Source organism: Micromesistius poutassou (assembly GCF_964030765.1).
Source record: "Micromesistius poutassou genome assembly, chromosome: 2".
NCBI classification, from domain to species: Eukaryota; Metazoa; Chordata; class Actinopteri; order Gadiformes; family Gadidae; genus Micromesistius; species Micromesistius poutassou.
The window spans coordinates 21,736,348-21,764,108 of NC_140272.1; the positions used below are offsets into that span (position 1 = coordinate 21,736,348).

The 27,761-nt window shown below is 42.6% G+C and overlaps 3 protein-coding genes across 5 annotated transcripts in view; 1 reads left to right on the forward strand and 2 right to left on the reverse strand.

Moving 5' to 3' along the window:
- LOC311338353 (mitochondrial glutamate carrier 1-like) overlaps window positions 1-143 on the forward strand; it is a 6,649-nt gene extending 6,506 nt beyond the window's left edge. For both annotated transcript variants that reach the window (XM_084463583.1, XM_084463584.1), the window contains one exon: window positions 1-143. This exon is cut by the window's left edge and continues 853 nt beyond it. The gene's annotated coding sequence lies outside the window, so the exon portion shown is untranslated.
- A 145-nt stretch (window positions 144-288) lies between these two features.
- On the reverse strand, window positions 289-16,358 carry LOC311338354 (CD81 antigen-like). The gene is made up of 8 exons (XM_084463585.1): window positions 16,098-16,358; window positions 8,933-9,035; window positions 2,561-2,658; window positions 1,928-2,002; window positions 1,749-1,847; window positions 1,598-1,663; window positions 1,207-1,290; window positions 289-1,046 (listed from the first exon to the last, which is right to left on the reverse strand). Exons 1-8 carry the CDS (start codon window positions 16,164-16,166, stop codon window positions 981-983), a joined length of 660 nt encoding a protein of 219 aa, XP_084319711.1. The 5' UTR covers window positions 16,167-16,358; the 3' UTR covers window positions 289-980.
- A 902-nt stretch (window positions 16,359-17,260) lies between these two features.
- Window positions 17,261-27,511, reverse strand: tada3l (transcriptional adaptor 3-like). 2 transcript variants are annotated; one of them, XM_084463885.1, is made up of 9 exons: window positions 27,204-27,511; window positions 26,574-26,817; window positions 25,910-26,157; window positions 25,707-25,812; window positions 25,020-25,155; window positions 24,385-24,488; window positions 19,730-19,836; window positions 19,253-19,444; window positions 17,261-17,808 (listed from the first exon to the last, which is right to left on the reverse strand). In XM_084463885.1, the coding sequence occupies exons 2-9, from the start codon at window positions 26,781-26,783 to the stop codon at window positions 17,616-17,618; spliced, it is 1,296 nt and encodes a 431-aa protein (XP_084320011.1). In that variant the 5' UTR covers window positions 26,784-26,817; window positions 27,204-27,511; the 3' UTR covers window positions 17,261-17,615. The 2 variants fall into 2 exon arrangements, with proteins under 2 accessions (XP_084320011.1, XP_084320010.1); XM_084463884.1 differs by lacking the exon at window positions 27,204-27,511 and having other exon boundaries at window positions 26,574-26,901.
- Window positions 27,512-27,761: the final 250 nt, after the last annotated feature.

Consider the following 27,761-nt stretch of genomic DNA (forward strand, 5'->3'; position numbering starts at 1 on the left):
TTTATTTTGTTTTATTAAAACAGTCAGTTCATTTGTCAATAAGACGTTTTGTGTTATGTTTCAAAATGTTTTCTACGTGTGTCGTATGTATGGATCTCTAGTTAGCTATGTAAATAAAGCACAGCGCTCAGTGCCTACATGAATGGGATTCTGAACCTTTGACTTGTGCAGATGACTCCTATCTACATACAGACAAACCAATTGTCGAAGGCACCAATTGTATTCCTTAGTTTAGATAAGAATGCATGTGAGTTATATCATCTCATTTGCACACAAATGCACAGCCTAAATATTTAGCACACTACAAACGGCTCTGTGACACGTCACATGATATTGCTTAAAAGAGCAGTTGAAGACATTAACTAACGTGGGTTTATTACTGTGTGCTGTGAACAAGATTATAGCAGTTATTTGCTTCTCCTAATCCTTTGGGCTGATAAAGATCATTGTTCTCTTAAGGCAAATGCTTCATTAAACTAGGAGATGAGAAGCTTGTTTTAATCCAATCTTAAATTGGATTAGGAGGGTTCATGTTTAACATTAGTGTCGCTCTAGGCACAGCATGAATTTTATGAAACAAAGCGAGTCCTTAAAACATTCAAGCCTTCATCTAACTCATACACATTTGTTTAATATTCCTTAACATTGATCAAATAAATAATTTAAATATGTGCCCTTAAACCAGGATGGGTATCGTTATTTACAGAAATACTCAATCATTGCATTTCTGTTAAGATAGCTATAAACAAACAAAATATCCATTTATATTTGGTAAGTGTGTAAAAAAAATTGCTCGTTCATTTTAGTGCTAACAATGCAAACAAGGAAGGTCCTTCCAATTGTAATGAGTTCATTCCTTCAAAGCTTAAAAGACTGGAACCACTGTCTCCAATCTGCGTGGACAGGTAAAGTATTAGCTGTACATTAAGATGTATGGTGGAACGGCTGGTAGTAGTGTGAGTAGTGCAGAGTGAGTAGTCCTAGATGATCTCCCGACTGTTCCTGATCGCACAACACAGAACCATACTGAAGATCATGCCAAGCACCTAGAAGAAACCAGAGGGATACGTTCACATTGGCATGTTTTCAAACACTATCCATAGACATGAAATAGTGTCATCTCTGCGGAAAGAATAGTCAATTCAGAGCAAGCAGACGATGGTCTAAGCTCACGTGTGTTCATGACTCGTGTGGAAGAGACCTCACCATGACTCCTGCAACTCCAATCCCAACGAAGCCGATGATATAGAGCTTCTCATTGAAGAAGTCTGTTATTGCAGTCAAACAGTCCTGTGGGAACAGGAAACTGTTAAAAATGTGCAGGAAACTTACAGTCGGATGTCATTTCTTGAGAAACTGCAGATTCTGTTAAACAGACCCACATTTCACAGGTTAATGTTTCATGTTTCATAATGCATATAACCAAAGAATGCGTTTACTCCATTATCAATTATGCACCAAGGCTAGTTGAACAAATACACTCGTGTTTACATGAACAGGTTTGGTCGTGTTAAAGACTGTCATTAGCATTAGCTATGCTTTGTTTAATGGCTTTTTGCAATTGTCCTGCCGCTCAGAGTTCAACAGGAGAGCCTACCTTGGTTTCCTCTTCAGTAGCCGGGCACAGAGCTGGGTCTGGGGTGGACCCTCCACAGCAGTGCAGCTACAGGAAACATGAAAGCAAGATCCTCTTTTGGCCATAGACACGTTGGGAATTAAATGGAGATGATGCACGGTACTCTACTTACAACACTGTGGTAGATGGATGCTACTGTGGTGCCGTTGTAGTTGGGGTCTGCGGTTTCAGCAACTGAAGTGCTGTAGAACTTTTGAACTTCCTCAACAATCTAATATAGAAGGGAATAAATAGCAGTCAATAAGCTATTCATGCTGTGTGTTATGAACATTGTTCTTTGTTAAGGCCTACCTGCTCCTGGTTTAAGAAACCAAACACCCCAGCAGCAACCTCGGCCCCAAAGATGATCAAAAGACAAGCAAAGAACTGTGGAGTAAAAAAAAAGTTGAAAGGGCATTTACTGGCAGCTTATCAAGGGGTGGCGTGTGGTTTAACGGCATCTAGCCATGGGTGTGCTTTACCTTTCCAACAACAAAGGGGAAGCTATGATGGTCTGCAAAGGTTCTTCCAAAATTCCATGATATTCTTATTGATTCTGTTTCGATTTTTAGTCTCTAAAACTATAGGTCGAAAAGGAAGTTACAAGTAGGATTGTGATTATGATGAGAACCACGTCCTCTCTAGAGCCATTTCCCCCTTCTGGGATAGTGTAGAAACAGGGCGGTGCAACACCAGGACCGCTCTGCTCCCTGACATATAAAGAGCTCCTCCTGAAGTCACCAAAACACAATGACTCTCTTTTTCTGCGATTATACTAATTATACTATTTAATACTAATGAAAACATAGCTATGAATATTGTATTCCATTTCTGTCAAGTCTGTTCCTTCAGATGCCACTAAGAAGGTTCTACACACGTTGCCTTTGTGCACCAATGCGTGGGGCGCCGTGCGGCCGCGACACACACACACACACATGGACCCACCGACGCCAGGAGACACTGAGACTCGCGCACGGCGCCGAAACAGCCGAAGAAGCCGACCACCATCATCAGCCCGCCTGCACAGATCAGGATGTAGACCGCTGGGGGGGACAAGAGAGACACAGATCAGGATGTAGACCGCTGGGGGAGACAAGAGAGACACAGATCAGGATGTAGACCGCTGGGGGAGACAAGAGAGACACAGATCAGGATGTAGACCGCTGGGGGAGACAAGAGAGACACAGATCAGGATGTAGACCGCTGGGGGAGACAAGAGAGACACAGATCAGGATGTAGACCGCTGGGGGGACAAGAGAGACACAGGTCAGGATGTAGACCGCTGGGGGGACAAGAGAGACACAGATCAGGATGTAGACCGCTGGGGGGACAAGAGAGACACAGATCAGGATGTAGACCGCTGGGGGAGACAAGAGAGACACAGATCAGGATGTAGACCGCTGGGGGAGACAAGAGAGACACAGATCAGGATGTAGACCGCTGGGGGAGACAAGAGAGACACCGATCAGGATGTAGACCGCTGGGGGAGACAAGAGAGACACAGATCAGGATGTAGACCGCAGGGGAGACAAGAGAGACACAGGTCAGGATGTAGACCGCAGGGGAGACAAGAGAGACACAGATCAGGATCTGTCTTTTGAAGCTTGCTATATTTTTACAATTTGGACAAATTTGACATTACACGTGTCGCTAAAACACACGCACACACACACGCACACGCACACACACACACACACACACACACACACACACACACACACACACAGACACACACACACACACACACACACACACACACACACACACACACGCAGGCAGACAGACAGACAGACAGACAGGCAGGCAGGCAGGCACACACACACACACACACACACACACAGACACACACACACACACACACACACACACACACACACACACACACACACACACACACACACACACCCTATGATTTCAGTGTTCCCTGAACTAAATGGGGCAATAGGGGGTTGCTTACAGAGGCAACACAGTCCACACAACCACCCCATAATGCCCTGGGTCACCCAATCACTGGATACTTCTTATTATTACTACAGGGATTAACAAACATACATTTCACAATTGCATTGCCATGCCTTTCCATGTCTTCAAACCAATGATATCTGTATGATACAACACATATATGTTGCAATTTCATAAATGACTCTCAGCTCTATGGGAATAAAACTGAACACTACATTTGGAGAACAGAAGCAGTGCTGTCCATTTGTATGGTAGCCAGCCAGCTGACACCGGCCAGGCGTCGCAGCCCGTCATAACGTCCTTTATCGTGCTATCGTACTCATTCAGACTGAGATGTTCAAATGAAAGTGGCACACTTATTGATTGCATCAATAAGTGTGTATCCACTCTGATGTGTAGCCAGCGAGGAGCCTCCCTACGGACCATTCCTGTTTCCATTCTGTCACCTCTGGGCCCACATGATGCTAGCCGTAAACAGAGCTCCTCCGTCTAGTGTGTGTGTGTGTGTGTGTGCGTGTGTATGCGTGTGTGCGTGTGTGTGTGTGTGTGTGCGTGCATGTCCAACTGATCCCATTTACCAACATTGATACAGGAAATAATGATAAATTGCACATTGTCTAATCATTTAGAACAAACCTGAAGGGGGCGGCAACATGCAATTCTTGGTCATTACTGTTGTATTACTACTGTATTTGTATTCTGGATCACAAAACACAGACCAAAACCATTTTATAAACAAATGGTCAAACTTGTTAGATGTGTATGGTGACATGAAATGACTTAAATGAAGGCAGTACAATAGTAGGCCCTACTACAGAAATTATTTTTGCAATATACTAAAGCAATATACATCATATTTTATAACAAAACTAAACCAGTATTGATGCATGAAAGTGCAAGTTATGCAGGACTAGCTTGGCCTTATTTACCAGTCAGCCAGACCCACGGTGCAGCCAGCTAGTCCTGAAGGTTTATGAGTAAACACCCGTCTTGGCTCCCAGCCCTCACTACCAGAGTGCTCACGCTGTAACCGTACACCGCCGGCTCTCGGGGGAGCAGTAGGGGGCCTAATCACTGACATGGGCAGGAACTGCCCTGGGAATGTAATTAATACACACTGGGAAACGCGTACGCTTGTTTTCCTGCTATGTGGACCAGAGGACGATGAACTTCATATTCCTCAAAACGTCAAAACAGAACTGAAAGTTGTTTGATATAAAACAATTCTCTACCAATAAATATTAGGTTCAGAAACCATCTCTAAAAGATATGCGTTTAGATATCTATGGTCTTTACATCTCTTCAGTTTTCCATTACTTCACTTGTGGAGATCTTCTGGAAATTGTCAATATGCATTTTATCATTATTTCCTGTATCAATGTTGGTAAATAGAATCAGTTGGACACACACACACACACACACACACACACACACAGACACACACACACACAGACACAGACACACACAGACAGACAGACAGACAGACAGACAGACAGACAGACAGACAGACAGACAGACAGACAGACAGACAGACAGACACACACACACACACACACACGCACACACACACACTAGACGGAGGAGCTCTGTTTACGGCTAGCATCATGTGGGCCCAGAGGTGACAGAATGGAAACAGGAATGGTCCGTAGGGAGGCTCCTCGCTGGCTACACATCAGAGTGGATACACACTTATTGATGCAATCGGCCACTTTCATTTGAACATCTCAGTCTGAATGAGTACGATAGCATGATAAAGGACGTTACGACGGGCTGCACCGCCTAGCACCATAACCCTAACCCTAATGGTGCTAGTTCAGTGAGGCCGACCGTACGACTCGACAACAAAAATGGCTGCGCCCGTGAAGAGATTTATTTTCTTTGTATTTGTATGTACGTTGGTCATTTTAATGTAATGTTGTGTAATGTTAATGTTGATTTTAAATGGTCTTACAAACTTGATTACATTGCTATTTTATTCCAGTCACCAATTCATGGTCTTGCTGTGCGTGCAATAGAATGTAAAGTTGTCTTGTTTGTTTTCGACAGTTTAAGGCTTATTATATTGTGCCCCAGCCAGACAGTGGGGGGGGGCCCTTCGTAAAGTTGTTCCGCCATTGGCTCCACACCTATAATTATCATACTATCGTACTAAATCATACTCAAAAGTTCAAATTAAACACGCTGATTGCATCAATAAGCTGGACTATAAGAGCAAAAATAGCAAAAAAAACAACTCACAATAGAGGGAATCGATCCGACAACCTCTTGATTAAAGAGATAGCATCACTACCGCTTTGGCTACTGTCCCCACACTGTTCACCGAGGTTTTACTCATATAAAACTATATGACGCTACAACTAAGAACTTTGTACATAATGTATCTTATTAGACTTCATGACATTTAACAAAACAAATAGGCGATATATAACATATAAAAAACTGCGACCAACACAGCGACCAATGCGACGTAGGTCGCGACGCACGTTGTTGGTCACTCACAGAGCTCGGCCTTCCTCGCCGCTTGTTATTCTTGTCATTGGCCGAGCACTGTCTAATAAGTTAAAATAAATACAATTATGAAGAAGGAAAAATAGAACACAAAATCATGTTTGCAGATGTTTTCAATGTTGCAAAACCTTTTTTACAAGGTGTCGAGTTTTCAAACACAGACTTACAGGCCTTTGAAACATTTTTCTTCAGGTTTGAATTATGACAGGATAACAATTTGACCAAATATAATGTATAATCGTTAAGTTGACATGAACTATTCACTATAGATAAATATTCTTGTGTCGTCTATGAATGTTATCGACATTTGGTTTTTAAACGAATCGCACTAGCAGTAATTGGATAGTAATTGGATTGAGGTTTAGGTAACCAGTTGTCTTAAACCAGCCCAAGCCATGGTTGTGGAATCCACTGCTGCTGGATATTAACCAACTCTATGCATTATTTTTTAAGTAAGGAGACATTAATTTTAGATCATCACTAGGGTTGTACGTTACTTTAATGTGGTACTCTGCAAGACATGCCTATTTACAACAGGGACAACGAATGAAAAATGTGGGTAGTACATTCATTGCGACGAATGTGCAGACGTGGAATCTGCTTCATCTGGATGATCTGGGAAAGCACGATCACACACGTTCAGGAACAAGATCGCTCAAAAACCAGTTGGCTCATAACACTGGGCAATACAATGTCAAAAGTCATGAACAGTGTACCGTATACGATGGTTTAGTTCACTGTTCTAATGGAACAGAGAACAATGGGATTATATAGCCAGTCTAGCTAGTTTGCAAAACAATGATCAGGACAGATTTACATTAACGGCCACCAGGATAAGCAGCAGTAGCAAAAAAGCCCAAACCTACATCACTAACATCTGTCATTTAAACACAACTTCCCCGAAACAGCAGAACGTTTCTTAGCTCCAAGGTTAACAACCCGCCATAGATTGACAGTTCTAATCAGAGATGGAAACTAAATTCCCCTTAAAGGGCCAGTTACCTCATAGAGGTCAACTCAATTCCCCTTAAAGGGCCAGTGACCTAATACAGGTTAACTCAATTCCCCTTAAAGGGCCAGTGACCTCATAGAGGTCAACTCAATTCTCCTTAAAGGGCCAGTGACCTAATACAGGTCAACTCAATTCCCCTTAAAGGGCCAGTGACCTCATAGAGGTCAACTCAATTCTCCTTAAAGGGCCAGTGACCTCATAGAGGTCAACTCAATTCCCCTTAAAGGGCCAGTGACCTCATAGAGGTCAACTCAATTCTCCTTAAAGGGCCAGTGACCTCATAGAGGTCAACTCAATTCCCCTTAAAGGGCCAGTGACCTCATAGAGGTCAACTCAATTCTCCTTAAAGGGCCAGTGACCTCATAGAGGTCAACTCAATTCTCCTTAAAGGGCCAGTGACCTAATACAGGTCAACTCAATCAAATATGCAATCCTTTTTATTCTACATGGAGCGTGGTGCATTTAAGATATTACGTGATTTGTTGCCGATGATCCATGGCTGCCTTTGTAAATGTCGGCACGCATTGAATATTGGATTATTCGTTCATACCTCCCACTGATTATTCAACCATGAAAGAATTGAGTTATTCACATTCCTAGTATCACAACACATGACCCAGGGAAGAGCGTAGGACGGAGGTCTGACACAACCATACGTGGTCCTACGCCTTCTAATAATACTACACCCGAGGGTGGTGGGGGGGGGGCTGCGATCTGTGAAAGAACGATGAGAAGCTGTTCAAATGAAGTCACCATTTTAGGTCACGCTGCAAAAGGGATACACGACAAGAATAGGCTTCATTCTAGTGTTGTCGTCCTACGGACGGCCGCGACTAGAGAGGGCCTATTGTGTGAGGCGCGCTCACACAACGGAATGCCTCACATGCGCGTGGAATACAACATCTTGGGAGATTTAAAAAGGAACTTGTGTTTGGGCACTGGTGTGTAGTGTACATTGTGCCTAATGTAGAATTCATAAGGAATGCATTTCTCACCCAGTAGGTTTCATTGTATTCACTTTGATTTAATAGTGTTGTTGAAACTGGAATAACGTGATGTTTAAGCTTAAGGTTTATAACACTTCTCCAGGACTATGAGAGGAATATTCTTCTCTATTCTTCTCTCTCTCTCTCTCTCTATATATATATATACGCATATATACATATATATATATATATATATATATAGATATATATATATATATATATATATCTATATATATATATATATATATGATGAATGGGACCAGTAAATAATAATTTACGTTATGTTGTGTAAGACTATATATATATATAGGGTTACTTTTCTGATTGCTAGGTTGAATACAGTGACACATAATACACACATCACAACATAATAAAAAAGTATAATATAAATGAAATGCAATACTCGGGAGACAGAGTATACCATGATGGCATCTTGCAGACACCTGCATGCAAAACCATTATTTTCCTATGTGAGGGTGAGGTGGGTATGTGTTGGGTGGTTTACCTATGAGAGGGTGAGGTGGGTATGTGTTGGTGGGTGGGGGTACCTATGAGAGGGTGAGGTGGTTATGTGTTGGTGGGTGGGGGTACCTATGAGAGGGTGAGGTGGGTATGTGTTGGTGGGATGGGGTACCTATGAGAGGGTGAGGTGGGTATGTGTTGGTGGGTGGGGGTACCTATGAGAGGGTGAGGTGGGTATGTGTTGGTGGGTGGGGGTACCTATGAGAGGGTGAGGTGGGTATGTGTTGGTGGGTGGGGGTACCTATGAAAGGGTGAGGTGGGTATGTGTTGGTGGGTGGGGGTACCTATGAGAGGGTGAGGTGGGTATGTGTTGGTGGGTGGGGGTACCTATGAAGAAGCTCTCTGGGGCTCCAGTGCTGGCTAGAAGCAGGTCGGTGTCTGGGTCACACCTCAGCCATACCCCCACGGCCAGGACCACGGATCCGGACAGCTGGGGACAGCAGACAGCATCAGAGAGCACAGGTTCAGTGCACAATTGGTTGAACGTTTTGGGGGAAAATGACTGAAAATGTGTTATTTTGACAAACAGTATTAGAAAATAATGACGATTATGTGGCTTCATATTTCCCCCACCTATTTTAAACAGACAGTAGATGTGTCACATATTCTTGGTATTCTACTGTGAGGGGTCACATCAAATGAATAAGCACCTTGGTGACTTGGTGCTGTTAGAACCACATACATCGAAGGCAGTTCATTTCGGAGTCACTGTTCTTTCTAGATTCACTTTTTGTTTGACTAATTACACAGGGACCAGCAGTGAAACCTACTTGTTATGTAATCGTAACAATGCTGTTTTGTGGTTTACAAAGTTCAATTAATACAACTTGATTCATCTTTGCAGTTCAATGAGGCAAATCTCTGTATCCATTTGTGCATTCGAGGTTTTAAACGATAAACGCAGTTGGGAGACAAAATGCATGGCCATAAATATACAAACAACAAACACAGGAAGGTCATTCATCACCGCTCGCATGGTTCATTCAACACCTAGCAGCGCTGAGCCAATCCCAGAGAGCCACTACAGAAGAACACCCACCACTGAACTTCACTTTAGTGTTCAGCTGCATTACCCTTGGAGTATTGAACAACAATACACTGCAATTAATATTCTGCCCCTAATATTGATTACACACAATCAACAACCAATAGAGTATTGGGAAAAATATTGTGTGTATATTGTAGGCTATGTATACAGGTGTGAAAAAGTGTTTGCCCCATTCCGGATTTCTTATTTTTGTTGCATGTTTGTCACACCTAAATGTTTCAGATCATCAAATAATTTTAAATATAAGACAAAGATAACAAGTGAACACAAAAGGCAGTTTTTATTATTAAAGAAAAAAAAATCCAAACCTACCATCCAAACCTGGCCCTGTGAGAAAAGGTTTTTGCCCCACCTGTTAAAACACAACTTAACTGTGGTTCATCCCACCTGAGTTAAATTTCTCTAGCCACACCCAGGCCTGATTACTGCCACACCTTAAATAGGACCTGCCTGACAACGTGAAAGAGACGTAAAGATCCTCACAAGCTAGACATCATGCAGAGATCCAAAGAAATTCAGGAACAAATGAGAAAGAAAGTAATTTAGATATATCGGTCTGGAAAAGGTTCTAAAGCCATTTCTAAAGCTTTGGAAATCCAGCGAATCACAATGAGAGCCATTATCCACAAATGGCGAAAACATGGAGCAGTGGTGAACCTTCGCAGGAGTGACCGGCTGACCAAAATTATCCCAAGAGCGCAGCGACGACTCATCCAAGAGGTCACAACAGACCCCACAACAACATCCAGAGAACCGCAGGCCTCACTTGCCTGTTAGGGTCAGTGTTTATGACTCCACCATAGTGGAGCAGATAAGTGCTACAATCTTTCAATTTGTGATACAAGCATGAAAATTGGCATGAGCAGTGTCCATGGGTCACTTGACAAGAAAATTGTCTGAGACATTTGAAATTTCAAGATGGCGGCCATTTTTCAGGATGACTGCCGCCTGCCATGTGGATCTTTAAACAATACATTTTCTCATAGAAATGTATTGGGTTCCTCAAAAGGCTATAATATATATTATCATGGCCAAAATCTGTGTGCGCCTCCAGACGATATTATGAATCTCAAACTACTGCGTCGGGTTCTCCGACATCTCTTGTTCTTCCACTTCCACATCAATCTGAAATAGGGGTGGGAATCTCTTGGCACCTCAAGATTTGATTTGATTCCGATTCAGAGGTCAACGATTCGATTATAAAACGATTATCGATGCATCTCGATGCATCTCGATTCAACACATTTTTTATGTACATTTCCATGCGGGATTTTCAAAAATATACATCTGACTTTGCTAATCACTTCCTTCTTGTGTGATGATCATTAAGGCAAGGCAAGGCAACTTTATTTATATAGCACTTTTCATACACAAGGCAGACTCAAAGTGCTTCACATATAAACATTGTCATACAATAAAAGAAAATAATAGATTAGTAAAAAAAAAAAAGTAAAATAGATAGAAAATAAAGGCAAAGTAAAAAAAAAAAAGCATTTTAGAAAGTGAGAAAATAAAGGCAAAGTTAGTAATAAAATAAAAAATAGATAGAAGCATTTACAAAGATTTAGCAGAAAGCTAAAGCAAACATAAAAGTCTTCAGTCTTGTTTTAAAAGCTGTCAGAGTTGGGGCAAGTCTTAAATCCTCAGGGAGTTTATTCCAGCTATTTGTTGCATAGTAACTAAATCCTGCTTCCCCAGTTTCGTGTTGACTCTGGGGATAATTAACAGATTGGTCTCAGAAGATCTTAGTGGCCTAGAAAGCTTATGTAGTGGAAGCATATCAGTTAAATATTTTGGCCCTAAACCATGTAGGGATTTATAGGTTAGCAACATGATTTTAAAATCAATTATTTGACATACAGGGAGCCAATGTAACAATTTAAGAATTGGTGTAATATGTTAAAAAAAAAAAAGGTCTTTGTTAGAACTCTAGCAGCAGCATTCTGAACAAGCTGTAGTTGCCTTTGAGTTTTTTTTGGGAGACCTGTAAGGAGACCATTGCAGTAATCAAGCTTGCTAGTGATAAAGGCATGTACAAGTTTTTGTAAGTCTTCGGTAGACATGAGCCCTCTAAGTCTTGCTACATTTTTAAGGTGATAATATGCAGATTTTGTAACTGATTTGATGTGACTGTCGAAATGTAAATCTGAATCCATGATCATTTTAAGGCAGAGCAGGATACCTAGTGCTCGTTTTACACCTAATGCCATTTCTAGCTACTGGGGGACCATAGGCAGGCTAGGGGAACTCTAACATATTAATGTTAGAAAACCTCATAAAGTGAAATTTTCATGCCATGGGACTCGTCCTCTTCTTTTACTGGTGGAGAACCAGCGCCACATAGTGGCCTTGAATATGTACTGCTGCGTTTCTACAGCTTGAGTCTGTCTTTAAGCTGGTGTCCTGTATTGGCCTGTATTGTGTGAGGTGTCCTGTACTGGCCTGTATTGTGTGAGGTTTCCTGTACTGGCCTGTATTGTGTAAGGCACCAGTAGGTGCTTCCAAAATTATTGGATTGTCTAAGGCAGCATTGAGTTGCTAAGTTTCAAGTGATGATGTTCTTTGACAGATCTATGAATTGTGTTTAGTTATTTATACAATATGTAACTGCAAATATAAAACTATAGGTCATGGTTTACAGGTAAACTTTATTTGACATTGACAAGATTTATTGCAGGTTTTTCCAACGGCAGTAAAATAATCCCAAGTCATGGAACTAAATGGGACTGTACTAGAGCCCGACCGATATGGGATTTTTAAGGCCGATACCGATACAAATATTTGGTGATTTAAAAATCCAATATTCCGATATATATATTTAAATAAGAAATTCCATAAACGTGTAACAAAACATTTAGATTTCCCTAACATTAGTTATATGTAGTTATTTAAGAGTCCTCGCATCTGTATTATTATTAAATAAGACAAAGGTCACTCCTAATGTTTTTTTGTGTGTGTAATAGTTAGTCCCTATTGAGCTACCTGGTTACAATGTCAACTTGCTTATCCCTTTACCTGCACTCTTTTAATTATATCCATCAAGCTTACAACAAACAATTTTCAATCATCATTTGCTGCCTGCCTTCTAAAATCTACTACTTAGTGATAAATCCATTATGTGACTCGTTAATGCTGCGGCTGAACGACGCAAACGCACACTTGCGTCGAGTGTGCGGTCGTGACGTTCAGCCGTGTCACATGCAACACGTATGTATGTCTGCACACTCGTGTCGTTCATTCGCAGCATTAACGAGTCACATAATGGATGCGACTCGTATGTATGTCCGCACACTCACGATTTCACACACGTGTAAAAGAGCTATAATTTAGCAATGGATAACGTCATATGCTGCTGCAAATGATTGCAAAACAGTTTTTCGAGTGTGCGTTCGTGTCCACACACTTGCGTCGTTCATTCGCGATTTTACACATGTGTAAAAGAGCTATAATTAAGCAATGGATAACGTCATTAATTTTATCATGCTTATAAACAGTTTAGAGAACTGATTAGGATGTTATTTCAATTGTTATTGAAGCAATGTATGTCTTATGAACACACTTCACCGATGAATGTCGTGGATAACTCGTTCGCTCTGCCCGATTCTGGCTTGTGGCGGGATGCGGCGTTAGAGTGCCCTCTGGTGGACAAACTATGCAGCAGTGTTTCGTCTGTTTTTTTAATATTCATTTATCGGCCATTATAAATGCCGATACCGATAGTTTGGAAAATGCCTAATATCGGCCGATAATATCGGCCCGCCGATATATCGGTTGGGCTCTAGACTGTACACATACGACATTTCTGTTTTGCTACATTACTTTAAATGCACCAAGGTACATTTTTCATGGCTTTTTAGCCCGCGAATGAATCAGTTTAACCAATCAATTCGGGTATGATTGTCATAGTCACCATGAACACTGTACATGTTGTGGGGCATAATGGAGATATCAGCCTTCTACGGTTCTAACACATAGTGCTCTTATTGCATCATAGTGGTAAAGCACAATGATGGACTGTGGAGTCATGGACTTATCTGTTCAATGTATTAATGATTCACCTCAATGGCTCTACAGGCGGATGTTCACTCGCACACTGCGGTACGTGAATATGTTGCTTTTAATAACATGACGTTTTGCATTTGTTTCGTTTTTTAGATACCAACTTTATCCGAAAGAGAGTGAGACGTACTCTTAGTTATCGCACAGGGACACTACCTCAAAAACTAACGTTTTCAATATATGGATATATTTAAGCAATAGATCATGACAGGCTGTGGTATGTTCTCATTATACCACAGTTAAGGGGCGTTGTCCCGACCCCCTTAACTGTGGTATAATGAGCACATTTGTCAGTGACGTTAAAGTAGTAAACGATTATAAATACTATTTTAACAACACCGAAAATCGAAAAAGCCAGTCGAAACTAGATGGAAAAAGTGTGTAGTTCAAAACGTGACGCAGCTTTTACTTCTTCGCCACCTACAGAGTTTGTTATGTACGACCATTCAAAAACCCCATGTTATTATTCTTCAGAGGTCTATTGATTAGCTCCGCTGGTCTGGATACGTCACCCCTTGTATTCTTCTGATTGGTCGTAGTGTTATCCAATTGCGTGCAGTGATATTGTCAAACGCACGCTTGGTGCCGCCCCTCGAGATTTTTTTCTTTTCTTTTTCATTACTCATTGCCAGACCCTACAGCTTTCTAGATGTGGGTCTGGGTTTCCAGGCTAACACACTGGCCCTTTAAGTTGATATATTATGAACTGAGTGTCTATCGACTTATTTGGTTATTTCGTGCTTTTGTTTCCATGTGCAATGGTCAAAGTCCCAGATCCATTTCAAATTCATTCTTCACAAAAAATAAACTGGCCCCAAATAGATTAACAGTCAGTGGACACCACAGACAAAATCAGCCTCGTATTGCCTTTCCCTGCAGAGTCCCATGGTGAGATGGGACCGGTCCCATTGAGGTGGGATGGGACAGTGGCTTTCATTAGCTTTAATGAGAATTTGAAGACAAACCGTAGATTCGTGTCATGCATGTCTCGTAACACAACCATGTAAACCAACGTTGAGCAAGGGGTTAAATTCACATTGTAACGTTAGTACAAGGAGTAAAATAATAATAAAAGGAGTCGACACCTTAAGTACATTTACATCTGAATTTAAAGCACATTTAATGTAGACTGAGGGAGATATATCCTAAATGAATAAACCACTACATTTGTTTAGTTGTAGGCTTTCTTTCTGAATAAATATTCACGGCAAAAATATCGAGATAGTTGCTATTTTCAAAATCGGCAAAACGGTTTCTTTGACCGCGGTGAAGTTAGTTTTAGGTTGGATATTCGACGGATATTCAGTCCAGTTCCAGCCGCGACTTCACTGAGGTTTGCCCAGCAATAGCAGCAGGAGAACGGTTAGCGCACCTCCCAGAGCCTCGCGGTGAATCGCTGGAAACTGATTTAGGGACCGTCAATAAATTACTTCACGTAAATATATCAATACAAAATCAATACAAAATACTATTTTTTTCAATAGCTTCCATGTTGTGTGACCCAGTGACTCCAAACCAGTATCCAATTGTAAAACTAAACCCTACAAATAAGGCACACCACTTTTTTATTATATTTTAGTGCTTCCTCTACTTTATATGAATATTAATATGCAGAAATTATCATTTTCTTTCAATAGCTTCTATGCCATGCGACCCAGTGACTCTAAACCAGTATCCAACTGTATTACTAAACAGGTTCTGATTCAAAAGAGGTGTGTCTTATTTGTAGGGTTTAGTGATACAACTGGTTTACTGGTTTGGAGTCACTGGGTCACATGACATGGAAGAAAAGAAAATGAAAATGATCATTTCTGAATAATTTCTAAATATTCATAAAAATAGAGGAAGCACAAATACTTGGTGTGTCTTAATGTAGGGTTTAGTTCTACAATATATATTATATATTATACATATATTCAAAAATATATATTATAATTCCTGCATATTAATATTCATATAAGATAGAGGAAGCACTAAAATACACAAAAAAAAGTGGTGTGTTTTATTTGTAGGGTTTAGTTTTACAATTGGATACTGGTTTGGAGTCACTGGGTCACACGACATGGAAGCTATTGAAAAAAACTGCAATTATTTTGTATTGATATTTTACGTAAGTAACTAAATCAGTTTCCAGCGATTCACCGCGAGGCTCTGGGAGGTGCGCTAACCGTTCTCCTGCTGCTATTGCTGGGCAAACCTCAGTGAAGTCGCGGATGGAACTGGACTGAATATCCGTCGAATATCCAACCTAACACTAACTTCACCGCGGCGTTTCACCGTACGAGCAAAAGGGTTACCACCGAGGAACAATGAAACGGTTCAGTTCATCAATGCAACATTGTGTTTCCATGCAAGATTATAATTACCGTTTCTGGAGGGACTTACCCAGAATATGAAGTTGAACACGAATAAGAGATATTTCACGCATTTCATTCCACCTTGCACTTTACTCATGGTGCGTGATGATTTCTGCAATCCACAATGTAAACGACGTGACGAAGCGGGCCCCTTGATTCTCCTCTAAACCTTGTTGTCCAGCCTGTCCACACCGTCTGCCGACCTGCACCGCAACGCTACTCTTGACAACATGACAACATTGGCTCTAGTCTCGCGCCTCTTCGCACCGCCCATTTCTCTACCATCGCACGGTGGCAGAATAGATCATTCACTGTGCCTTTCTTTTCTCTCAAAAGTCTGCAAATGGTTAAACGAATGCATGACACTATGTGGCTTTGTCCGTTTGTTATGCATTTGATGGAACCAACCATACCTATTCTCTGCTGATCTTAGTGGGCCAGTGAAGCATGTTACTTTCAACTGCTGTTTTTATGACGATACCCCCTGTGGGATCATGGAGCAACAATACCACAGCTTCCTCACCACAACAACAAACAGAAGCATGTTATCTTGTAGAATGGTATGTCGTGCTATGCTACTGTATGTAATAGCTATAATAGCATACATGTCAGTAATGAGGCTACAGAATCTCCTGTGTATCTGGGGTTGATGTTGATCCTCCGTTAGATGGTGAAGCTTCTCAGACTCTTGTCCCAATGATTTGGAGCATTTCATACTCAACATCAATCATTAGAAGGCTCATTAAAGTAACACATAGTTGGGGTGGGTTATAAGCACACTTTGCCCCCCCTCCTTCCTACAACTATCGGCCAAAATTCACGGTTTACATTTTACAAGTACATTTTTACAAGTGTTCAATTCAAGCTGAAAGAGGAGTTTCACTTACACTTTTAAGTCAGACATTTTCCTCTGACCCAATCTACATGTCGGGCAATACCACATGGGGTCACGACCATAAGGTTGAGAAGCCCTTATTGTATTGAAGACAATTCATAAGTAAAAGTAGTGATTGGTAGGAATGCAGACCTGTAGGCTGTGGTGGTTGATCAATAATGGTGATCAGGATCTTCCAAGCTCTAGTAGCACTGAATTTGGGCTAAAACAACTGCAAAAATCTTCCAAAGCTGAAAACAAAGGCTCAGAGAACATTATTTAAGAAACAACATGGAGAAACTGTCTTTCAGTATTTATTCAAAACAGTTTTTATGGTGCTACAAATGTAAAAAAAAAAAAAAAAAAGAAAGAAAAAAATATATCAAAATGAGTGATATCAAAACAAAATCAAATCAACAAATGGTCATGTCTTCACTATATGTATCTCGAGCATCGTACACTAAACATGCTAGGAAAATATTAAACAGATACCGTCCTCGGTGGAAGCCATGTAACCCCATCAATGATCTTTGTACAGTTACACATCACGTTGTGACATAACCAAATAAGCCTTCCACAACACACTCACACACACATGACTGCTTGCTCCACAGTCAGTACAGGACAACAAATGCTTCTCGGGCTTTCCTCACCACCGCCCACAGTCCCTGCTCAAACGTCCAGCAGCTTGAGGATGCTGTCCCTCTCCTTCAGGGCTTTCCAGGCCTGGTCCTTCTCCTTCTTGGTGGGCGAGCGCTTCTTCTGCCGGGCCGCCATGATGCGCCGGAAGGCCTCCATCACCTCGTTGTCCGACACGCGGACCCGCTGCCTCAGCTCCTGCTTCCGCATCTCCTCCCTCGCCAGCCTGCGTCCCAAAAAAAGACGTTGTTGAGATGAGACGGTTCAACCCCGCTCAGCAAAACGGTCATCGGCTTGCACAAGGGAAAGTACAGAGGAACATTTAAGAAAGGGAGGGAGGGAAGGAGGGAGGGAGGGAAGAAGGAGGGAGGGAAGAAGGAGGGAGGAGGGTTTAGGATTCTCTCTCAGCAGTGGAGTGGTTAGACATAGGAGACATAATAAGTGTCACCACAGGGGAGAAGGGAGGGAGGGAGCAGGGCTCAAGACCATTTATTATTAAATAACAATTATTCATCATTTATTAATTTAAGTCATCTTTTCCAAGGTCGCATTGGTGCCAATAATAATAATTCTATGTTCTATAGAAAAACTACAGTCTCGAGTCCTCCCAAGGACTCAAGACTTTGGAGGACTTTCCCTAACAGTATTACAGTGCTGCTATAACCATGCTCCTTTCCAACATTTCAAGGGCAGGGCTGCCGCTACATTAGTTGACGTCGTCGTTTTTACCCGTCGTTGTTTGAACATGTTTAATAGGAAAAAAAGCTTAATAAAAAAGCTAAACCACAATATAACGAGTAAGTACTGTGGGGAGGAAGTCAGTGTCTATTGGATCCACTCTTGGTCGCAGTCGACTGTCACAGCCTGGCTATTGCCAGACCAAGATCAATCGTAGATTGAATGTTGTTCTGTTCTATGCTGCCGTCATTTTCTTCAGCACAAGAGGCGTGATCAACGGGCGAAATGACTCTGTACGCAATTGGCTGCTTGCCGTCGCTTCCCTGTCGCAATTGTGTTAAACCAGCCAATAGTGCGCCACGGGGAGAAGCCAGCTTGGTGATTGGCTCCCGCAAAAACATATCGGAAGCAGAAAGAAATGTATTGCTCTTCTCCAGACCCTTCTGCAGGGAGAATTCAAATCGCCGGCAGAACGGGGGCACCAGACGAGCCACGCAGTGCCACGGAGCACAGTGTTGCATGGTAGACAACACACTGATTCCAGTCAGGTCTGTTTAATGTATTGGCTGCTGATGCATAACGATTTCATGCAGCTCTCTTAATGAAAAAACGTCCCACTTACGTCCCAGTTAAGACATACAGCTAAAAGGGGGTGTTTGTACCCTGTACAAAGTGCCACCAAACTTGTACCCCAGCACTAGTGCTAGTCAAGACAAAGGGAAAAAAAAACATAGCACGCGCTATTCTGGATGACGGATCTCCAGAAAAGGAAAAATATCGACTTTAACTGGAATACATTACTTCATTATCAGCCTGACACAGACGGATTGTGCATGACAAAAAAGGAGACAATTTGTTAGGGAGCCACCAAATGAAAAACCTAGTGGCACCAGAAGAAGACGTTAGCCTTGAAGGAGAAGGAAGGAAGGAGGCCAGCGAGGTTGAACCTCTCCCGCTCAGGACACGTAGGACGTGTGACGAAGGGGCTTTACCGCAGTAGCTCCTGCTTGCGGGCTCTGTTGTGGGCGCTCAGAGCCTTCAGCTCCGCCTGCCGCTTGTGGAGCTCGGCCAGGACCTCGTCCTCAGAGTCGGCCCCGGCCCCCGGGCGCTCCTCCGAGTCCAGCAGCCCCTGGGCCACCAGCTCCTCCTTGATCCGGGCCTCCAGGGACCGCGTGTGGGGAACACTGGGGGGGTGACAGGCAACACGTAAGAGAGACGTGCTCCGGTGGACGGCAGCTAACCATGTGCTGCTTTGGTGACTCATATTAACACAAACCATTTAGATGTATAATTGACTTGATGTATAGGATCATTGAATTAATAAATAAAGACATAAATAATCAACCATAAAAAAAGGCCCATTTCCTCCAAACTTTCTGATATCTTTATATATCTGCTCAATCATTATTTTGTAAAGTATTTCCCCGTACAGTGCTTTAGGTGTCAGGTTTGATTGTGTATTAGAATACCAGAAGGCCTTGCCCTGGCTGCGTGGGGAGGTCCCTGCCCCGTCGTTGGCGTCCTTCCCTGCCATGTCTGGGATGGGAGAATCCTCCATGGGGGATATGATATTCTCCTGTACAAAGGACACAACAAAGCAACATCTTATTAGAGTCGCCATGTAGTGAAAGTGTAACTCTGTCTACAGCTGGCCTTTACTCACTCTGTAAAAGGTAAGATTTGGCTGAATGAGTCGTCCACACTTGTAAAGATTTAGGAGGCAGCATATTACCAGAAAGTTGGGTTGTGCCCCCCTGTTGCATTCAAACCGGTCTGAATCAAGAAACCTCCAACGTTGTACAAGTAGCTCCGTTTAGAAGCTTTGCTCTCCTGGTGGTCTCATGAAGAGCAAAAGGTTGACTGGATGCTGGTGACCCTCTTGTGGTACAGAATGGTATTACCAGATGTTTCAGGCGAGAGAGCCAGTGAACTCAAAAGTGTTAATATTTTCCTCATTCAGCTCTCACAGATCATTCAGCTCTGTAATCACATCACACATTTTTCCTATCACTGCTACGCTGACGACACTCAGACACTAATACCTCGTATCAGATTCCGGACAATGGTAATGGCGTACAAGCCGGTCAGTGGAACTGCCCCTGCCGACCTCCGAGCGTTGGTCAAACTACACACCCCAGCTCGAGCGCTCCGCTCAACTACTTCAGCTGGACGTCTGGTACCACCATCACTAAGAGCAAGTAAAAGCCGATCAACAAAGTCACAACTCTTCTGTTTTGGCACTGCAGTGGTTGACTGAGCTCCCTGCTGATGTAAGGGTGGTGAGCTGGTGAGTCCCTCACCAGCTACCCCAAAAGACTCACCTGTTCAGAGTTCACCTAGACTCTGCCAGGGTGGCTATGCAGAGGTCTTAAGTCCCTCCCCTCCCACTCGTTGTATGTTGTGCACCCTGGCACTTAATGTGCGCACTTATTGTATGTCGTATTTAGTTATAGTACTTAGTTATGTAGCATCTTATCCTAGCTATCTTTGTTGTATACGGGGAATGGGTTTATTGTTTATGTTTACAAGGATCTCCATTAGCTGTCACAAAAGTGGGACGAGCTAGTCTTCCTGGGGTCCACACAGAAAGACGCAAAACATACATTCATGGGTATTACAATCATTACTGCATTCATATACTAGGCATGTCCATTCCCTACTCACAAATAGAAATAGTGGCACAAATATGGCACAATAAATAAGTGTTCTCTTTAAAGCATTGATTTTGGACTTTCGCAACATCATGTGGCCATCATCGGCTGACCTAGTAAAATGAGAAAGAACCTGACTACAACTAACAATTTAGTTATATAAGAAAACGGGTTGAGAATAGAAGACAGTGTTCCTGAAAAATGTAGTCGTATTGAAAAACAGGCTGTTTTCTATCGTTAACCATGAGAGTTGACAGAGCATACTGATAGTGTTTGTTCTTATGGGACAATGTAATACTAACCTGGCAGCTCTGTTCTGGGCAGTTTGTAATTTCTTTAGTTGACCTTTAGATGCAGAGGACTGGTGCACAATAATCCAGGTGACATAAAATTTAAGATTTAGCTACCTGTCCCACAATGTGTGTAGGGACATAAGAAAGACATTTCCTCACCATGGAGATACCACAACCCATCTTATTCACTATGGTATCAATGTGTTCTGCCCATGACAGCTGACTATCAATTATTGTGCCCAGTAATTATACTTTATCTACCTGTTCTATAGGTTCCCCATACAAGTTAAAATTCATCTTTGGTGTAGATTACAGTTTATGACTCGATCCCAAGATAATTAATTTGGCTTTCGAGATGTTCAGTGCCAACCTTTTTCGTTTTATCCAATCAAAAACCTTATTTAACTCAGCCGATAAAACATTGTCCAGTTCCAGGTAAATCGTTTGTGAAGATGGAGTATAAGAGTGGTCCCAGGCAGCTCCTTTGCGGGACCCCGCAGTCCAAGACCTTAGAGTAAAAACAGCTGCCAGTGTAATAAACCCGTTGTGTCCTACTTGTGAGATAACTCTTCATAAATAGAATGGAGGTTGGACTAAATCCATAGCATTCTAGTTTACCAATGAGCAGATCCTGATCTATGACATCGAATGCCGCACTGAAATCAAGTAATACGGAACCAGTCATCTTTGAGTTATTCATTTCCAGTCATCTGTCATTACTGTAAGGGTGGAACAAGTTGAATTGGTTGGTTGGTTATGTCTGTAAGCATGTTGAAAACCTGTGTTCAAACAGATACAGTCAAAGTATTCCTGTATTTGTGAGTAGACTATTCTCTCCACCAGTTTACTGAGAACTGGGAGAATAGTGATAGGTCTACTGTTCTTCCCAGTGAGTACTAGTCTGCCATCTATAGGTAAGGGAATCATTTAATATATGACATATCGGACCGTAAACATAGTCAGCTGCCAGGCCAAGTACTTTACTGTCCAGCATGTCAGTACCCACTGAGCTGTGTTCAGGGACTTCAACAACTTCCTTACTTTCCGCTCATCCACACTATTAAACTGAATAGTGCAACTCTTGTCTAACATCACATTATTTGTTATGAGCTTTATATAATCAGAATCAGTATTGTCCATATTCTGCCTTAGTGCATAGACCTTATTTATGAATAAATTATTAAAATAATCTGCTCTATCAGATGGTTTGGTCAGAAACATGCCTTCTGATTCCACAAAGGAAGCCCCGCCAGTCGTCCTTCTCCCCATTATTTCATTAAGGGTTTTCCAGAGCTCTTTACCACCTTGCTTTACAGCATTTAGTCTTTGCGTGTAATATTCTTTTTTCATTGATCTATTCAGTTTTGTAACCTGGTTTCTCAGTTGACAGTACATGAATCTGTCCTCCACTAATCCAGACTTTACTAATGTAAATTTGGCTTCATCTTTCCTTCATGAGGCTCTTTAGTGTCTCATTCAACCATGGAGCTGCTCTCGTTTTTTACAATCCACTTTCTCATAGGAGAATGCAATCTTCATGAAGATTTCCATAAAGATATTTAAGGAGGCCTCAGGGCCCTCAGCAGCATACACATCAGTCCAGTCAATATCACCAACATCTGGCAAAAAACGTTCAGGAATGAATTTCTTGAACATCCTTTCATGTACTTTATTACCCTTACAATTAGGAATTTTAGTTTTCCTGGTAATTGCTATAATATTATGGTCACTAAAACCCACCAATAGAGAAACTGATTTAGTGCAGCATTGAGGAATATTTGTGTAAATATGGTGTATGCAAGTGGCAGAAGTAAGGCCAGCAGTGTTAGTAAAGACTCTGGTTGGTTGAGAGATCATCTGAGACATATTACAAGCATCGATTAATGATACCATCTTTTGTTTCATTGGGCATTGATTTGCAAACCAGTCTATGTCCATATCCCCAAGTAAAAAAATATCACCATTCACATCTGCAACTGTCAATTAACACACATAAATTATTCAGGTATTGCACATCAGTCTATCTAACTATCTGACATGAACTCAGAGCACAGTGTGGCCGGAAAGTTATTTCTGATATATAATGATATGCTACCTCCATGTTTATTACTTTCCCTTCTAAACATATTATAGCCATCAATGGAAACCTCTGTGTCAAGAACAGTAGCATCCAGATGGGTCTCCGATACAGCCAACATATGAATGGTGTTTTCTGTAGTCAGATAGTTATGTTCATGTACCTTATTTCAGATGCTGCAGACATTCAAATGGGCCATAACAAGACCATTTGAAACAGGAAGAAGATGCTTATCAACAATGGGCCTAACTATCCATAAAAAAATGTAGTTCAGTTCAGTCTAAAATAGCTCAAGTTAAAGAGACCAGAGAACTAGTCTCTAGCTCCAGCTGTTGGGAAGGGGGATGGACAATAAGCTTGTCATGTCAGATGTAGGCTATGTCGCCTCGTTCTCTGGCAGCTTTCATGGCTGGAATGAGTTCCTTATGCTTTTGCCTGACAGCTAGGGTTAAGTTAGCGTTTGTTGGTGCTTTGCACTTGGTTCTATGAACATCATTATTGTACCGACAGCGATATATTGTTTCACTTTCTTATGACAAATGCACTTATTCTAAGTCGCTTTGGATAAAAGCGTCTGCTAAATGCCTTACATGTACATGTAAATGTAGAGCTTGAACATAAACAAGCTGTTTCACACACTTATTGAGGGGCGTTCTTGGTAGGTTGCGAATACTCCCCCTGGCCCGGACTTTAAAACATGTATACATGTATACGTCATATAACAGTCGAAAACAAAGGGAGAAGTCGAAAAAAGCATGATATCACCCCTTTAAAATGTATAACATAGGTTTCGCGTTTGTAGATATTATAATGTGGAAATCGTACATATTACAGCGAAAATGATATGAAAAAAATGATCGCTTTGAGATTGCCACTTTAAAGTTGACATGACTCGTGTTGTGTTTCAGAGAACGTTTTGCATAATGTACCTTCAAAAAACACTTTTGGAGGGAAAACGTATGATGAGGATGAGGATGTCCCTAATTGGGTTCTAGTTCTCCAAAACAATCTGTTCAAGTATAAACCATTTAGTAGTGCTTAATAAGTCGAAGGTATTTGGTCCAAGGTGAGGTCAGAGAATAGGACAGTGAGGTGTGTCTCACCTCTACGAGGGCCTGGAGCAGGCGTTGTGTCAGGGGCCCGAAGGGACAGCCGTCCTCTGGTGACTCATGCAGGCTCTCAGACTTTTTCATCAGGGAGTCCACGTCTAGACAGGAGGAGAAGGTCAGGGCTGTCACTGTTCAGTCTCAAAGGCTTTCACTGGTCCAAGTTCAGAGGACATTGGATCACACCTTGAACCCAACGATAACTGACGCATGAATGAGATCACCTCAGATAGAAAGTGTGTCTGTGTTTATGGGGGCTTGGCTCCGAGCAACAGAAGTCAGTCTTGTCAGCAGTCTAACTATTTGAATCATTTAAAGTGGTAATCTAAAAGATTTTATCGTAAATAAATATCTGTGTAGTCACTATTTATCGCTGTATGAGGTTGAGAATGATTGAGCCTATGGCCCACTGATGAAACCCTGTTTGTACCTCTAAGTAGAAATGGAAATGCAAATCTCGGAGATAGCCACACTTAAACCTACTCATCATCATATAATTGAGAAGAAAAACAAAACACTGCAGTTACTTAAATTACATAAAAGTGTAGCATTCAACCAACTCCCTCAGTAAGTCTCAAGCGGGTGTGGAGCGCGGTTGGTGTCTACGGGACACCGTGTTGATTCAGGCTCACCTTTAGCATCCAGCTCAGACAGAGGCCCCCCCGTGATGCTCTTCTTCTTGTCATTGGCCCGTGCCCCCTCCCTCTGCTCCTCCAGCAGGTCCTCCTGGGCCCAGCGCTGGGAATAGTGCTTCCCCAACACGGGGATCTGTGGTGGCGGACAGACAGACCACGTCAACCACCGTTGCCAAAATACTTATTTTGGATCCAGCAGTCCTGCTGTGTTTTAGCAGAACTTCTGGATCGGGTCAGCGCAGAGCTTGGGCCGGAGAGAATGATCTGCAAGGGGCGGAGGTACGCCTTGTTGGCTGTTTGAATTACGGAGACGTTCTACTGAAGAAAACTAATTGGCGCCAGGGGATGAGGCTTTCAGAAGGGTATTTTAGCATGTGTATTTATAAAGGTGCCAGTCTACTCTGCGTTGAATTTAAACCTTTACACACTTTTTTATGGTTAACTACAACAGGCCAAGTTTGTATTTACCAATAATGCACAGATAAACCGAAGGGGTAAGTGGGAATCGATGGCATAACAACAACAAAAACAAACTATTTCTGGCCTACGAGAATCAAATCCAATCTGTAGAGTAAATAAAATGGTGGTGCGCTGCAGCTCATCAACAGGGTTGAGAAAACAGACAAAACTCAGCTAAACACAACGATGAGGGGTAGAGCCGGAGGTTGGGTTTTTCAGCTGTACTTTGTAATATTCTGCCTCATCGTCTGGCGGTTTAAGGAGCTCCTCCAGCAGTCGGATCTCCTCGTTGGTGATGTCAGCACAGTAGGGCTCCACTAAGGCCCAAAACCTGACCATCAAGACAACCACAGGCATGGTTAAACAAGACACAAAGAAAGACACGTAGATAAATGCACTACAATACACGTGGCTGTGCAGCGACGGACCTGTTGGGGGAGTCGTTCTTTGGCGTGCGGGGAATGTCCTGAGGATCCTCGTTGAACTCGTACTCCTGGGCCTTGGCCTGCAGGTTCTTGAGCTTGGGTCGTCCGGGACCGGGGCCCGGCGCGTGGCTGCCTTTCCCCTCCAACTTCTGCTTCTTGGGTTTGTGGCGGGACGAGGCCGACGGGTCGGGGTCTTTGCCGATCTTCAGGAAGCGCTTGTCCCCCTTCTTATCCTGCCAGTCTGTGAGGATCTGTGAGCAGGGGGGGGGTCAAGGTTCATCACAATCATCTGGACATGTTGGCTCTTTGTGCTGCAATCATTTCTGCCTGTTTGGCCCTTATTGCACTCTGACCAACGCCTGAAGGATCCCACTCACACGGGCTCCTTCTCAGGGTTGATATACTGTTTCTCCTTCTGACAAACGTACTTATTGTAAGTCGCTTTGGATAAGAGCGTCTGCTAAATGCCCTCAGTGTCAATGCAAACGGTTCCCTTGGATTTTGGGAGCGTTTCTTACGCCCCTTCAGCGGGCTTAGGGTTAGGATTGGTGTCGCAAAAACGAAGCCTGTGACGCCATCTGAGAATGTAACTGTGATTTATTTATTTAGGGCTGTACAAAAACCATTGACCAGGGGGTGCGGTGGGCCCAGAGACACGCCCTCTCACCTGTCTCTGCTCCTCCAGGGCCCGGAGGCGGCGGTTGGCTGAGGACAGCAGAGTCTCCAGCTCCAGCTGGAGCGTGTCCAGCTCCTCGATGCCGATGCCATCGTCCTCCGAGCGGCCGAGCACGGCGGTGTAGCGGGGACACACCTTGACGTGCTCCACCGGCTTGAAGTCGTAGTACTTCAGCGGGGGGCAGTCCTTCAGCTCGCTCATCGTTCCACCTCGTCGCGGGCACCTCGAGAGATATCTGAATGAACAGAGGAGGACATGGGCCGGGGAAGGTGGCCGTGTCATAGCGCGCCGGCACGCACGCACGCACGCACGCACGCACGCGCGAACACACACACACACACACACACACACACACACACACACACACACACACACACACACACACACACACACACACACACACACACACACACACACACACACACACACACACACACACACACACACACACACACACAGCGACTCGCGTAACAACGATAAATGACCCACATATTCACAAATGTGGGTAATGAACCTTAACACCCCTTCTGGTATATATCATTTCGCAATGCACATAGTTATTTAAACATTTGGTCGAATAAGTCATTACGAATATATATTGTTTAGAGCAACGACATTTACCTTTAGTGAATGGCGTCCATTATGGAACAAACCATTTGAAAGCGAGGGGTGCTGCAATGTAACGGAGACAAACCTGTAACCGGTTCTCCTATAATATAACTTATTATGAATTATATTGCTAAAAAATAGATCTGAAACTCTATCCAATGATTCATCCTATGTTTATCCGCATAAAAACCTCCAAACCTAAAAAGGTTTCATTCTGAACCCATTGGTAAAATGGTATCCTCAGTAGAGACCATTGTACGTCTTCTGCTGTTATTAAAATGAATGAATCCCTATATCACAATGTATTGGTTTGTTCTCTATGTTATTTAAGTTTATTTGTTTATTTAAATTATATCGTCATTATAATCATGCGTATGGATGGCAGTATGTTTAATTTAACGTGAAGCAGATATCTACATCCTACAATGCAATGGACGCGTCTCGAGTGGTGTTCGTTTTGTTGACAATTTACGACAAACGGGCGGGGCTTAATATGTTTGAACGTTAATCGCCTCCGACAGTTGTGCTGAAGCGAGCGGTGAAACAAATCGAGCGCGTCTTATGTTTATA